General features: G+C 36.1%; 1 protein-coding gene across 2 annotated transcripts in view; it reads right to left on the reverse strand.

The window, feature by feature from the left end:
* The window catches only part of LOC111155153 (acyl-CoA dehydrogenase family member 11), a 91,164-nt gene that overhangs the window by 43,788 nt on the left and 32,337 nt on the right, over positions 1 to 15,039 (reverse strand). For both annotated transcript variants that reach the window (XM_022515230.1, XM_022515231.1), the window contains 3 exons: positions 6,827 to 6,904; positions 6,011 to 6,149; positions 639 to 746 (listed from right to left, as the gene is read on the reverse strand). In XM_022515230.1, coding sequence (XP_022370938.1) covers positions 639 to 746; positions 6,011 to 6,149; positions 6,827 to 6,904 — 325 coding nt within the window. The remainder of the gene's footprint in view (positions 1 to 638; positions 747 to 6,010; positions 6,150 to 6,826; positions 6,905 to 15,039) is intronic.

Here is a 15,039-nt window from a genome sequence, read left to right on the forward strand (position 1 = left end):
TTTTCCTATTACAAATACATACAATGTTATAGAAGACTTTTAAGTCTGGCTAAAATTATGGCCAGATGACATTTAGTTTAATTCCAAGCTCAACTATATAATGATGACTTTTTCCTTTGAAAAATTCTTTCTGTTTCCTATGTACAAATGGTACCAAACCCATTTTTAACATGCTCCTAATTTTACTTCCCCACATGATCATAATTTGAACTATGTGATCAGCCCTGGTGAATGGTCTATTTTTCTAGGTTCATGGCAAAGTATTTAGTAACTATCAGTAAAAATTATTACAAAGACAAATATTTCATACATAAGGGCAAAAAAGATACTAAATATACATACACGGCAATTTTAGAAATGCAAGTCAAAAGATTATGAAATTAGGTTTACTCTGCTGCTTAAATGCTTAAAGTAGACTATCAGAAAACATCACTGGGTATCCTCCCAAAGGGGAGGACAATTTGATTCTGCACATTTAAAAATGCCAAAATTTGAAACAGGGCTCAAAACAAGCACATGCTCGTCTCTGTCCATGGGGAAATTTGCCTAAAACACAGAGCCACTCTTTCATTTTAGCTTATCCATAATAACTCCAGGATGATTGACTGCACAAGGGGAGAACCATGATTTGCTTTTACCTGACATACAGAAGCAAGAGGCAATGTTCCCTTGAAGAAGAGGCTCAAGCCACTGCTGCTTCTGCTCTTTACTTCCATATAGGTGGAGGACCTCCATGTTCCCTGTGTCTATATGTAATAAAAAAAACAAAACATTTCTTTGGCGTTTAAAAATTTACCAATATGGAATCCAAACTTTATGTTGGAATTATATACATGTATCTTTTTTTAAATATAATTTTATTGGCTTTAATTGCATTGTCATGTTTTCCCAAGTTGTTTTCTTTCTTTTTTTTTTTTTTAAGATTTTATTTATTTATTTGACAGAGATCACAAGTAGGCAGAGAGGCAGGCAGAGAGAGAGGGAGAAGCAGACTCCCTGCTGAGCAGAGATCCTGATGCAGGACTCGATCCCAGGATGCTGGGATCATGACCTGGGCCAAAGGCAGAGGCTTTAACCCACTGAGCCAGCCAGGTGCCCCTACATGTATCTTTTTAAAGTAAACATTTGCTTACAAAAATATTTTGAAAAATAATAGTAAATATAATTTATAATGAAGGTATGCCATAAATAATTATTATAAATATATGGCATTTGGTGCATATTTATTCAATTTGTGTTGAATTACGACACTTGTCCGCTTCATCTCAATAAAACATGGCTTTAATGAGGTCTGACTCATTTAGGACTAAGGAAAACAATTCACTGTCTTAATCTTTCCCTGCTTTCTTGCAAATATGCTTTGCTAGGAATGACTGCAATGCTCCTGGAGAACAATTATCATTCCACGCTCTACTGAGACTCCATTGCTGAGACTCCTGTTCCTCGAACATACGATGTGCTCTCTAACTTTCACCTGTTTGCCTGTGCCAAACCTTCTCTCAGGTCCAATTCTACCCATCATTCCTAAGTAAATTCCTGCTTTTGAGCCATTTCCACCATGAAGAATCTCTGATTACACAGTCAGAAATATCTCCTTCCTCTGAACTCACAAAGTAATTATTGTCTCTTTACCTCTACCATTGTTCTTACTATTGTGCACCCCCTCCCATCTATGAAAGCACTAGGTGGTATCTCAAAAATGATAAACACAGAATCCCCGATAGAAAATGACAGCAGATAACTTCAAAGACCCTTTCCAACCCTCAGAGGGCATTGTTCAGTAACTGAAACACTACTATCACTCTCATATAAAAAAGAATGCTTTATACCTGCCATGGAGCAAAACACTCTAGGGGCTTTTCTCCGATATTTGTTCCTATCAAACTTCTAAAAAAATACTATTTAAAACATTTCCCTTGAAAACTGATTACTCACAAGATTTATTTATTTTTTAAAGAACTTATTTATTATTTATCAGAGAGAGAGAGAGAGAGAGCGAGAGAGAGCAAGTGCACAAGCAGGGAGAGCAGCAGCAGGCAGAGCAGCAGCAGGCAGAGGGACTCCTTGCTGAGCAAGGAGTCCAATGCAGGATTTGATCCCAGGCCTCTGGGATCATGACCTGAGCTGAAGGCAGATGCTCAACCAACTGAGCCACCCAGGCATCCCACTCATAAGATTTTTCGAAAATGATTTATTTATTTTATTTTAGAGAGAGGGTGAGAGACTGTGTGGTGGGGGGACAGAGGGAAAGGGAGAGAGAGAATCTCAAGCAGACTCCTCGCTGAGCAGGGAACCTAACACAGGGCTTGATCCCACAACCCTGAGATCATGACCTCAGCTGGAATCAAGACTCAGACACTTAACAGAATGAACCACCTGGGTGCCCCAATTATTCATAAGATTTTCAAGAAGTTTTCAATATCACCTTTAAACATGACTTGAAGGACAGTCACTGAAATGCCTATGAAAATGGAGTTAAATCCAAGTTAAGTCTCTCAAAATGTGTTTGCAGTCTGTCCAGACACTACCAACAGAGCCAAAGTTATATTAAAATGCACAAAATTCCTAATAGATTAACATCAGTTTAAAATTCTTTTTGGCTGAGAGAAAAAATGACTCTTGAGTTATAATTAATGAAGCTCACTATTTTCTTCGCTTATTTTAAATTCACTGTTTCTTCTTATAGTTCAAATGAGGTAAATATTGACTAAGATCTTTCAAAAATTGTCAGTTTGTTCTGAGAAGCTGGCAAAACGAAGCTATCATTTAGGGGTTGGGAAAAAGCCTGGATAAATTAGTTCTACAAAAAAATTACCCTCTCCCAAATCAGCCCATAGGCCCTCCAAATTTTCTAGTACAGCTATAAAATTAAAATTGCTATTTTCAACATTCTAATATACAATATTGTATACTTTGTGAAGGGCAAAAAAAAAAAAAAAAAAAAGACAAATTGGAAGACTACATATGTTTTCCCTAAGCTTTTAGAACTATTTGGAAAGCTTGAGTAGAAATTCATCTTTTATACTTAAGAAACCTCCCAAAGTATTTAATTAACATGTTATATTCCCTTCTTTTTCTGCTTTGGAAATGCTCTGAAACACAATGTCCTAAGGCCTTCATGAAGATATCTCCACTACAAAGAGAAAACGCCTAGTTTTCTAATTATGGTTTTATACATCCTTGTTTGCTAAGGAGAGTTGCTAATCATACTTTGGCCAAAGAAAATGTATTTTCCTGGCCAATTTTTAAATTTCAGCAGTTTGGTGATATCATTTAGAGAGTACAACTGATAGACTCATGAAATTTTAATACTAGAATTTTTAATGCTAGGCAAATGATCTTCTAGTGAAAAGGGAGTTCATGGGTCAAATGGAGAAAATAGTGGCAGAGCTGTGTCTGCAAAGGAAGTCTTCTATAGCATTATTTTTCATATTATGAAAATATCATAAACTATTAGTTATATTATATAACCATATTATGACCTATTAGTATGTCATGAAATCAATTTAATGGAATATGGCTATCATTCTCTAAAAAATAGATCAAAATAGAATATATTAGATTCGACTAGACTCACTGGAAAATATCTGAATATACTGTATGTAATAAAGGAAATTATTATTTCATGAAACCCTTTTTCAGTAATATATACACCTCTCATTTCTTATTCCCCAAGTCCTTTGGTCAATCCATCCATCCATCCATGAACATACACGTATAACTACATATGCTACATATTGGGTCACAATATAAATTATATTTCTTACTATAAGTAGCAATAAAAAAAAGTTTTAAGCAAAAGACTACCAGTTCTCCTTCCACAAAATTATGCCACCTATGCAGTAATAGCTTCACATAAATGAGATGAAATCTTTAGAAATTCTATGATAGATTTCTTGACTTTTACAGTAGCCTCATTACTGGATTAAAATGTAGTAGAGCAGTAATTTGATAAATTGGTGATTTGAAGAAGGAAAACCACCAGGGATAAATTGAACCAACATCAGAAGTTTATAGCTACCTTAATGGTTTCAAATAAATGAGAGTCAAAGTCCACTGTCCAAACACCTTACTATGCAACCAGACTGTGTCTTCTCTCAAATATCCAAATACTTATTTTTGGTAGTTCCATCCTTCATTAACTCTTTTTGGGAGAGCTTTAGCAGCAGGGCTGTACAATGAGCACAAAAGGCAATACTGAGGTCCAACTTGTTCAGTGACAATATAGGATATCATACCATCAACCTTCTATAACAAATTAAATGTTGGTCCTTGACTGGGAGCAACAGAGTAACTAGAGAAACTAGGAGGAAAAAAGACAAGATATTCCCTGGGTCTAACCTAGACCTACTGAACCAAATCTACAGGGATGGAGTCTATGAATCTGTTTTTATTTTGTTTTTTTTTTTAAAGTTCCTTAGTGAGTTCTTTGACAAATCCATGTTCGAAAACATCTTCTACAGACACAGTACAGGTTTATCTGTTCCATATGACCTTTTAAACAAAAATTTTTTTAGACTTTTATTTATTTATTTGAGAGAGAGAGAACACAGAGAGAGAGGGAGAAGCAGACTTCCTGCTGAGTAGACAGCCCTACAGGACTCCATCCCAGGACCCTGAGATTATGACCTGAGCCAACTGCAGACATGTAACTGAGCCACCCAGGCACCCCCTTCTGTATTACGTTTTTAAAGAAAAGTTGGCCTCCTTCCTTTACCCTTCCAATTTTTCATGCCAGAATCTTTGGAGGCATCCTTGAGTTCCTCTTTCCTCTTCCTTCAAAATATATTTAGAATCTTTCTACTTCTCACCTACTGCTACCACCCTAGAACAAATCCCCATCATCTCTAACAAGGATTATTACAACAGACTCCCTGCTTCCTTCCTTCCCTCCTTTTGTTAATTCCTAATACATTCGTCAAAGTGATTCTTTTAAAACTGATATAACATCTTGTCACTGCTCTGGTCAAATCTCCCATGGCTTCCCCGTTCATAGGAGGTATAAGCCCTAACCTGCCCCATAAGGCCGTTTACTCTCTGATATCTTCTCTTACTATTCTCTTACTATTCCTAACGATGCCAAGTTCCTTGACTCTTCTTGGAATACACCAATCATACTCTTGCCTTAGGGTCTATGCAATTTTTGTTTCCTCTGCTATGGAAATTCCTTCCCCAGATAACATCATAGCTAATTCTCATGCTTTTATTAAGTCTTTATCGAATATCATTTTCTCAGTAAGGCCTAACCTCATCATTCCATGTTAAATTGTAATTTGCATTTCTTGTTCCCCAGCATTCCAACGTTGCCCTACCCTGCTGGGGTTTTTTTCCCCCAAAGCACTTTTCATCTTCAAACTGACTACATAATTTACTTATAATATTTATTATTTATTTCTGTCTCCCTCCATTAGAACATCAGCTCCATGAGGGCAAGAATCTTTGTGTATTTTATTCTTTGATACATCCCAAGGATCTAGAATACTGCTTGGCACATAGTAAGTAATCAATAAATAACTGGTGAATAGGAGCACCTGGATGGCTCACTTGCAAGAGTGTGTGACTTTTGATTTCGGGGTTATGAGTTAGAGCCCCATGTTGAGTGTAGAGTTTACTTAAATAAATTTTTAAAAACTTAAAAAAAAAAAACCAGTGAAGAAATGGAGAGACAGTGAGGCTAACCAAGATCTGGAACTCTCGATCCATTCCAATTAGCCATATAAATATCAAAGATCCAATCGTGAAGTTGTAATCTTTATATTGCCAGTAACTCTGGAGGTGGCCTCTATTCACTAATACTCTTAATGCAATGATGTTTAACAAAAGAATAATCCAGTGAGAATATCAGATCCATTTTTTAAAATATTTAAATCAAAGTAACTGAGAAGTAAAATTGTAGACAAGTTTATAAACCAATGACTTTGTGTAGAAAAACTTCTTGTCTTAAAATAGAGGAATTTCAAACCCTGCTCAGAATATCTGAGAAAGTTCTGTTTTTAAATAATATAGTAACCTGGTGCTTGGCAGTTAAAGACATCTGGAGCAAAAAAGCATTTTCCTGTTTCTTCAGCAATCAACGCATAGTCCACCTGGCTGAGACCGCTCACAGCTGGCAAAAACAAGTTCCAGAGGCCTTCTGCTTTGGCCATTTCCTGTCAAGGTGATGAATACGCCAGAATGATCATAATTTACCATGCACTAAAATAGTTTATTTTTAAAAGATATTGCTATTTATGCTTCTTGCAACTTAAAAACACTAATGAAGTTACTTGTTTTATTTACCTTACAGTGTGTAAAACCAAATAGTTACTAACTCATTAGAAATCAACAATTTCCTGTTAAAGAAATGCCCTTTTCTCTAAGGTTCCTTAGATTTGGCTGAAAAACTAAGTTTGCTTTCCTGAGCACCTCTTACTGAATTATAGTTATTACAGAATCTCCCACATTTGAGTGTAAGTATGCCAAACATACTATTTTGTATATTTTAATTTCTTATGTGTGTTGTGGTTAGGATTTAAAAGCATGAAATTTAGACCAAGTGCATGTGGGACAAATGTTCTGCTTGACTTCTATTATAATTTTGCAACAGATGGTAGTGAGTGCTGTTGATCGTATTTTTTCTTTCAATATCATCATTACATACCACATACAAATGTTATGTAACCTACTTTGTATACTATAGGTTCTGTTCTTAACTTTCTTTTTAAAAAGTTATTTCTGATATATTTATTCTCTACACATATAACAACAACAGCAATGACAAACTAAGGTTTCAAAAAACACCTGCATATTCATTTTCCAACATTAAATGCTTTCTTGTTTTTCTTACCTTAAGTTTATCAATCACTAAAGGTTTTTTCCATCTGTCCACTGAATTTTCATTTTGAATGTAGAACTCAATTACCTCCTTAAAGTAATAAGAAAAAAGTTCATTAGCTAAAGTTAATACAAAGTAAATAATGCCATAAACTGCTAATATCCAAAGTAAACCTATTTAGATGAAGAAGCTTTTCAAACTGTTATTAAATCAGTAATATTTCTTTCCAAAACCAGATACATGAGTATAAACAAATTTAAAGGTTTGTTGCTCACAAAATTATGCTGCCTCGATATTAGATAACAGACTTCCAAAATCTTGTACCAAGATTTAGTGTTCCCTTTTTAGCAATATAGCTCACTGGGCAGTCATAGGAACCCCTCTCAAAGTAGCACAACTAAAAATAACAGAGAAAATATTTAAAATAATGAAAAAAAATACATGTAATGAATAGCTGTGCTGGAAGAAAAATAAGGAAATTCCTCAGTGGTCAGAAATAAAAAAGCCTGACTCTTCAGGTGTTAATAAAGTACTTGTTTCAAGCCACCATTAACAAAAATTAGCAAAACTAACAGTGTAACAAAACTGAATCACACTCCCCAAAGACAACAGACAAAAAAAAAAAAAAAATCATATATAGAATAAAGTATTTGTGTCCAATAGATTTAAAGAATAAAGGAAGAAAGGAATTAAAAGTATGACAAAGGTTATAAAAATTGGCCAAATTTGAAAAAGAACAATCAAAAAGTAAAAGAATCAAAAGCAACTTGAGGAAAAGAAAAAACACATTAATTAAATTTAAAAATTCAAGCAGTGGTTCTTATAAACAATTGAGAACTGAATTCCCAGTGCAACAAATGAAGGCAGAAATCAGTGTCTTCAGTTGCTAAGAGAAAATAACTGTCAACCTAGAATTCTATGTCCAATAAAACAATCTTTCAAGAATTAGGGCAAAATAAAGGCATTTGAGATAAAGAAACAGAAAGAATCAGAATCAGAATCATTACTTCCCTCTCTTGAGCAAAAAAGGAAAATAAAAAGAAAAAAAATCAAAGAAAAGGTTGCTAGCAGATTCTCATTAAAGGAACTTGATCCTAAAAGAAACATCTGAGTTGCAAGAAGAAACAGTAAATAAAGTGGTAAATACATGGGTAAATATAAATTAAAAACTAGCCACACCAAACAGTAATAATAATCACTAATTTGTGCAACTAAAATAATCAAGATGAACTAAAATATGGATTGAGAAGGCATTTCCCAATATTTTGCTGTTACAGAATCTCTATACCTAATTTTTTTACTTATGCTAGAATTATAGATTAAAATCTGTGACTATAGTCACAAGGCCACATTACAAAATTATTTTCTAAAATTGTTCCACTCCTTTATAGTCATATAATACACAAAACTGTTCTTTTATTAAGCATGGCTAGTCTAGGGAAATGATGTATTTAATGAAAACTGCAAGAAGACAAAGGACAGCTCTTTTTCACCAGGATGAAGAGCATTCATCATTTCTGTCAGGAAGTCAGTTGAATGGGAGATTTCCTGTTTAGGGTTGTTTATTATGTCCATCCCTTGTACTGCAGTAGAAATAGTGAATGCTACAATATATTATGCAATACATTTACAAATTCCTCATCTCTGACTACCTCTTTATGATACTACAGTTCTGAGAAATTAAATCACCCAATGTTTACATAATTATTTTACAAACTTATGTGATTTAATACTTTCTGTTCTAAAGTCTATCCATTTAGAGATCTGCAAAATCTGTTTGTATTGCGGTAAAAATCAGAATTAATGTAAAATCTCATTATAAAGAAGGTTTCTTTAGTTCTTAGAGTATGAAAAACAGTATATTGGTGAAAGGAGAAAGCAGAAAATACACTTGATGCCTAATCGATTCCCCCCAAATAGCACCTTTAACATCTAACTTCCTCCTAACTTACTGAGATACTGCTTTGCAGTTTGTTAGTTCAGAATCTTAAATCTGAGCCTACAAATAATTTTGCAATACAATATGTTTTTCACCTTAAAGTTGTCTATTAGAAAAAAGCAACAGTTCTTTAATAGTACATTACACTTAAGAGGAAAATATGACTGTTATCTTTATATTGTAAGTGTATTCTCAAGACTATGTTGCTAGTTCTTGTTTTAAATTCTATTTTTTAGGACTTCTTAGCCATTTTAATTTTTTTTTTAGAGAGAGAGCATGCACATGTGGCGGTTGGGTAGAGGGACAGAGAAGGAGAGAGAGAATCTTAAGCAGGCTCCACACTCAGTGTGAGCCCAATGTGGGGTTTGATCTTATGACCCTGAGATCATGATCTGAGCTAAAATCAAGAGCTGGGTGCTTAATTGACTGAGCCACTCAGGCCCCCTCCTTAGCCATTTTAAATAGGAAAAACTGCCTTTTAACACTTTCATAGATATTGGGTTCTTAATGTTCTCACTTTATGAAATCCAAGGAATATCAAAGGTCATTAGAGTAGTTTAAATGAAGCTTATTTTTTCCCATTATAAAAATTAGAAAAATATGTAAAAGTATTGAGAAGTCATCAACGGTCTTACTAAAGATGTGTACTGTTAAAATACTGGTGTATTATATGACATTATCTTGTTTTCTAGATGTGACTTTTAATTTTTAAAACTTAGTTATAATACTGGATAGAATTTTATAGGCTTTCCCCATCCCATTTTGAAAAAGGTAATTACTTTTCTCCAGATATCAATTCAAATGTATATGTTCACAGACAAGGATTAGTATTGCTCAAAATCATTCTACATGATAAAACACTGTTACAGATGTTGGCTTAAGATTTTTGTGTTTAACATTTTATTTTATTTTATTTTTTAAGATTTTATTTTTAAGAAGTCTCTATACCCAATATGGGACTCAAACCCATAACCCCAAGATAAAGACTTGCATGCTCTGATGACTGTGCCAGCTGGGTACCCTGGTTTATGATTTTTAATGAAAGAAAAAGCCCATGTTATTAGGCATGGATATATTCTAGATTTGAACTATCTGCAAAGACAAAATTACTGTGGCTTTCCTTGCCACAGAAATATTGACAATCTTCTGTCAAAGCTATAGATTGCTTTTTTTTTTTAACTTATAATAAAGCATTTTCTTTTACATTGAAAAACTTTTTTAAATTTATTCATTTGAGACAGAGAGATACAGGGAGAGAGCATGATTGGGGGAGAGGCAGAAGTAGACTTCTGCTGAGCCAGGAGCCCTACTCAGGGCTTGATCCCAGGATCTGGAGACCATAACCTGAACCAAGGCAGATGCTCAATCACCTAAGCAACCGAGGCATCCCTACATTGAAAATTCTTTGTAAATATTTTAATAGCTGCATAATATTAAGTTTAGCAGGTATCACAACCCAACTTGTGATACTTCTTTTCTCTGCTTCATGTATCCCTTGATTTCCCATTCACATTTATAAATGAAAGAGCAAGACCACATGGTTTCTTCTGCTAATTCTGCCCTCTCCTTTGAACAGTCAGCTGGTTCCAGGCATGAGCATGTCAACAAATATGTTTCATTTTAGGGTGAGCAGGCAGAAATCAGGCAGGTTGATAGGCAAGCTGGGGTTTACACCAAACCCCTATTTTTTAAAAAAAAAAAGACCCCAAAATAGAGGACTCTAGAGCACTAACCCTCATGTGAAATCCTGGCTTCTTGAAATAGATAATTTTTTTTTAAGAGTCCTAAGTTTATTACTCATAGTTTAAATATTCTCTGACTCATTTTCAAGCCAGAGTAGTAATTGTACCCCTGCTGCAAGGATTACATAAGTTACTATACTTCAAGCTCTTGGCATAGTATCTGGCAGAGGAGTAAATTCTTAATATAATAACTAGTGTTGATTCACTGTCTCTCTCCCATTTGACTGTGAAGATAGCAACTTCTCTTCCTGGCATAATATCATCATGCTTAATAAGACATAATATCGTCATGTCCCCACCATCAAGTACACTGACCAGCACAGAGAGGTGCTCAATGTTTGTTGAATGTCTGAAAGAAGTATTTTGCTGAGGGTAGAATTTACGCAAAGTCTGAATCTAGAACACATGCTCTAAGTTCAGGTTTTCCACAGTGTTCCACACTGGCTTCCTTCTCTTTGATTTAAGCAAACTGCTTAATGTCTCTGGGCCTCAATTTCCTCACTTTGTTTTTCATTTTATCTTTTTTCAAACTGGAGTGGTTAGCATGCAATATTCTATTCGTTTCCAGTGTACAACATAGTCATACGATCACCAAGATAAGTCTAATCATTTGCTTTTTTAGAGGACTCTTGCAGCCTTCTGTCTGAAGCAAATGCTACAGCTAGGCATGGGGTGTTACAGACCTACCCCTGCAGCCCATCTACAGGTTAATTCTTCAGTCAAACATCTTGATTTTGTTTTCCCTTCTCACTCTTGCTCTCCATACCAGCCCATCACAGGGGACCCCATTGTAAAACAAAACAAAACAAAACAAAACAAAACAAAACAAAACAAAATGGTTACCACCTGTGCTATAGCCTTCTCTTATTTCAAAATGATTTTGAGCCTCACACCAGTCAGAATGGCTAAAATTGACAAGTCAGGAAATGAGAGATGCTGGCGAGGATGCAGAGAAAGGGGAACCCTCCTACACTATTGGTGGGAATGCAAGCTGGTGCAACCACTCTGGAAAACAGCATGGAGGTTCCTCAAAAAGTTGAAAATAGAGCTACTCTAAGACCCAGCAATTGCACTACTGGGTATTTACCCTAAAGATACAAACATAGTGATCCGAAGGGGCACATGCACCCAAATGTTTATAGCAGCAATGTCTATAATAGCCAAACTATGGAAAGAACCTAGATGTCCATCAACAGATGAATGGATAAAGAAGATGTGGTATATATGTAAAATGGAATACTATGCAGCCATGAAAAGAAATGAAATCCTGCCATTTGTGATGACATGGATGGAACTAGAGGGTATTATGCTTAGTGAAATAAGTCAATCAGAGAAAGACAACTATCATATGATCTCCCTGATATGAGGAAGTGGAGATGCAACGTGGAGGGGTTTGGGGGTAGGAAAAGAATAAATTAAACAAGATGGGATCAGGAAGGAGACAAACTATAAGAGACTCTTAATCTCACAAAACAAACTGAGGGTTGCCAGGGGGAGGGGGGTAGGGAGAGGGTGGTGGGGTTATGGACATTGGGGAGGGTATGTGCTATGGTGAGTGCTGTGAAGTGTGTAAACCTGGCGATTCACAGATCTGTACCCCTGGGGCTAATAATACATTATATGTTCATAAAAAAATTAAAAAAATATTTAAAAAATGATTTTGAGGTATGTTTCTTCTGTTAGGGGTTATTCTTTGGAACGATCCATTCTGTTTTCCAATTCAGCTTCCATTCTCTTTTCTTTCTTTAAAAAAGATTTTATTTATTTATTTTTCAGAGAAGGGAGGGCAGGGAGAGGGAGAGGCAGGCCCCCTGCTGAGCAAGGAGTCCAATGCAGCATTCGATCCCAGGACCTGAGCTGAAGGCAGACACTTAACTGACTTAGCCACCCAGGCATCCCCCATTCTCTTTTCAAAACCTTAGTCCTCTGATGTGTCCACTCCTTTTTTGTGTGCTTTTAGCAACTTAATCCATTTTTCAAAAGTTTTTTTAATTGTTAATGGGATTTTATTTGAGGGAAAGCAGGTAAATGCTGAATTCGGTCTGCCATCTGAACCAAGTGTTGCATTTTCTTTTTAATACCCAAAAGTTCAGAATTTTAAAACTTAACATTCTATATGTACTATATGTATATATAGATCAAAAGTCTCCATGGGGCACCTACGTGGCTCAGTGGGTTAAAGCCTCTACCTTCGACTCAGATCATGATCCTGGAATCCTGGGATTGAGCCTCACGTTGGGCTCTCTGCTCAGCGGGGAACCTGCTTCCCTTCCTCTCTCTCTGCCTGCCTCTCTGCCTACTTGTGATCTCGGTCTATCAAATAAATAAATAAAATATTAAAAAAAAAAGTCTCCAAAGTGATACCTTAAATACTAAACACATGTAAGAGGAGACTATTTTTATGCTATTTTATAAATTTAAGTTCAATTAATTAACATACAGTGTGTTATTAGTTTCAGAGGCAGAGTTCAGTGATTCATCAGTCTTACACACTCAGTGCTAATTATATCCTGGCCCTCCATAATGTCCATTACCCAGTTACCAAATCTCCCAACCCCCCTCCACTCCAGCACCCCTCAGTTTGTTTCCTCTGATTAAGAGTCTCATGGTTTGTCTCCCTCTCTGATTTTGGCTTATTTTATTTTTCCCTCCCTTCCCTATGAGCCTCTTTTTTTTTTTTTTTTTCTGTTTTGTTTCTTAACAAAACAGGTCTCATTGATTGTCTTGGTCAACCACCAGGTGCCCCTACATTCTTTGGTTTAAATATAATTTTTCTGATATGATGATTGTTACCCCAGCTTTCTTTTGATGTCCATTAGCATGATAAATGGTTTCCCATGCCCTCCCTTTTTTTTTTTTTTAAAGATTTTATTTATCTCTCTGACAGACAGAGATCACAAGTAGGCAGAGAGGCAGGCAGAGAGAGAAGAAGGGAAGCAGGCTCCCTGCTGAGCAGAGAGCCCAATGTGGGACTCGATCCCAGGACCCTGGGATCATGACCTGAGCTGAAGGCAGTGGCCTAACCCACTGAGCCACCCAGGAGCCCCTGCCCTCCCTTTTAATCTGGAGGTGTCTTTGGGTCTAAGAAGAGTCTGCTGCAGACAGCACATGGATGCATGTTGCTTTTTAATCCGATATGATATCTTGTGTCTTTTTTTTTATTTATTTTATTTTTAATAAACATATATTTTTATCCCCAGGGGTACAGGTGTGTGAATCACCAGGTTTACACACTTCACAGCACTCACCATAGCACATACCCTCCCCAATGTCCATAACCCCACCCCCCCTCTCCCAACCCCATCCCCCCCATCAATCCTCAGTTTGTTTTGTGAGATTAAGAGTCACTTATGGTTTGTCTTGTGTCTTTTGACTGGGGCATTTAGCCCATTTAGATTCAGAGCAACTATTGAAATATAATGAATTTAGTGCCACTGTATTACTTACAAAGTCATATCCCTGTTAAGAGGAGGCTTTTTTAGAATGAATTTCCCAATATTTTAGTAGTATTTTCCTAAAAAAGCTATACCCCACTGTCAGCAAAATTCATCTCATGACAGTTCTTTATTAAAAATATGTAATTAGGGGGCACCTGGGTGGCTCAGTGGGTTGAGCCGCTGCCTTCGGCTCGGGTCATGATCTCAGGGTCCTGGGATCGAGCCCCGCATCGGGCTCTCTGCTCAGCAGGGAGCCTGCTTCCCTTCCTCTCTCTCTGCCTGCCTCTCTGCCTACTTGTGATCTCTCTCTGTCAAATAAGTAAATAAAATCTTTAAAAAAAAAAATATGTAATTAGGGTGCCTGGATGGCTCAGAGGGTTAAAGCCTCTGTCTTCGGCTCAGGTCATGATCCCAGAGTCCTAGGATTGAGCCTCACATTGTGCTCTCTGCTCAGCAGGGAACCTGCTTCCCCCTCTCTCTCTGCCTGCCTCTCTGCCTACTTGTGATCTCTCTCTGTCAAATAAATAGATAAAATATTTTTAAAAATAAAAATAAATAAAATAAAAAATAAATATATGATAATTATTTATCTAGTTCAAGCAACAATAGTAACTGCCCTATAAACACACATCAACTCTGAACATTTTTGTTTAAAGAACTTTGGTCTTTTTCAGTTTCCTATTTGATTTTGTAGGTCTAGCTCTAGAGATCTCAGAATCACAGAAAATTGAAATGAGAATTTACTGTATATCCACTCATACCTATGCACATCACAGATGAAAGACTAAGGCACTGAGAGAGTTATTTGTTCATGACCACCTAACTTGTGACAGGAATGGACTAAAATTAAACCCTTACAATTTCTACACCAGTGTTCAACTCACACATATACCTGGCCCCACCTGCCTTATGTATTTTTATAATAGCTTTTACCTTTTCTTCACAGCATTATCATCTCTTATTGAATGTCTTTCTTTTGTGCTAAAGTGTAGGCTCGGTGGAAGCATTAGCTCTGTCTTATTCTTTTACTTTTGATGGCTCTCCAGATGCATAACCCATTATTAGGTACCTAATAATTACATGTTAACTGAATGAATGAATGAATGC

This window comes from Enhydra lutris, unplaced genomic scaffold (genome assembly GCF_002288905.1).
Source record: "Enhydra lutris kenyoni isolate GAN:26980312 unplaced genomic scaffold, ASM228890v2 scaffoldscaffold39, whole genome shotgun sequence".
In the NCBI taxonomy this organism is placed as follows: Eukaryota; Metazoa; Chordata; class Mammalia; order Carnivora; family Mustelidae; genus Enhydra; species Enhydra lutris.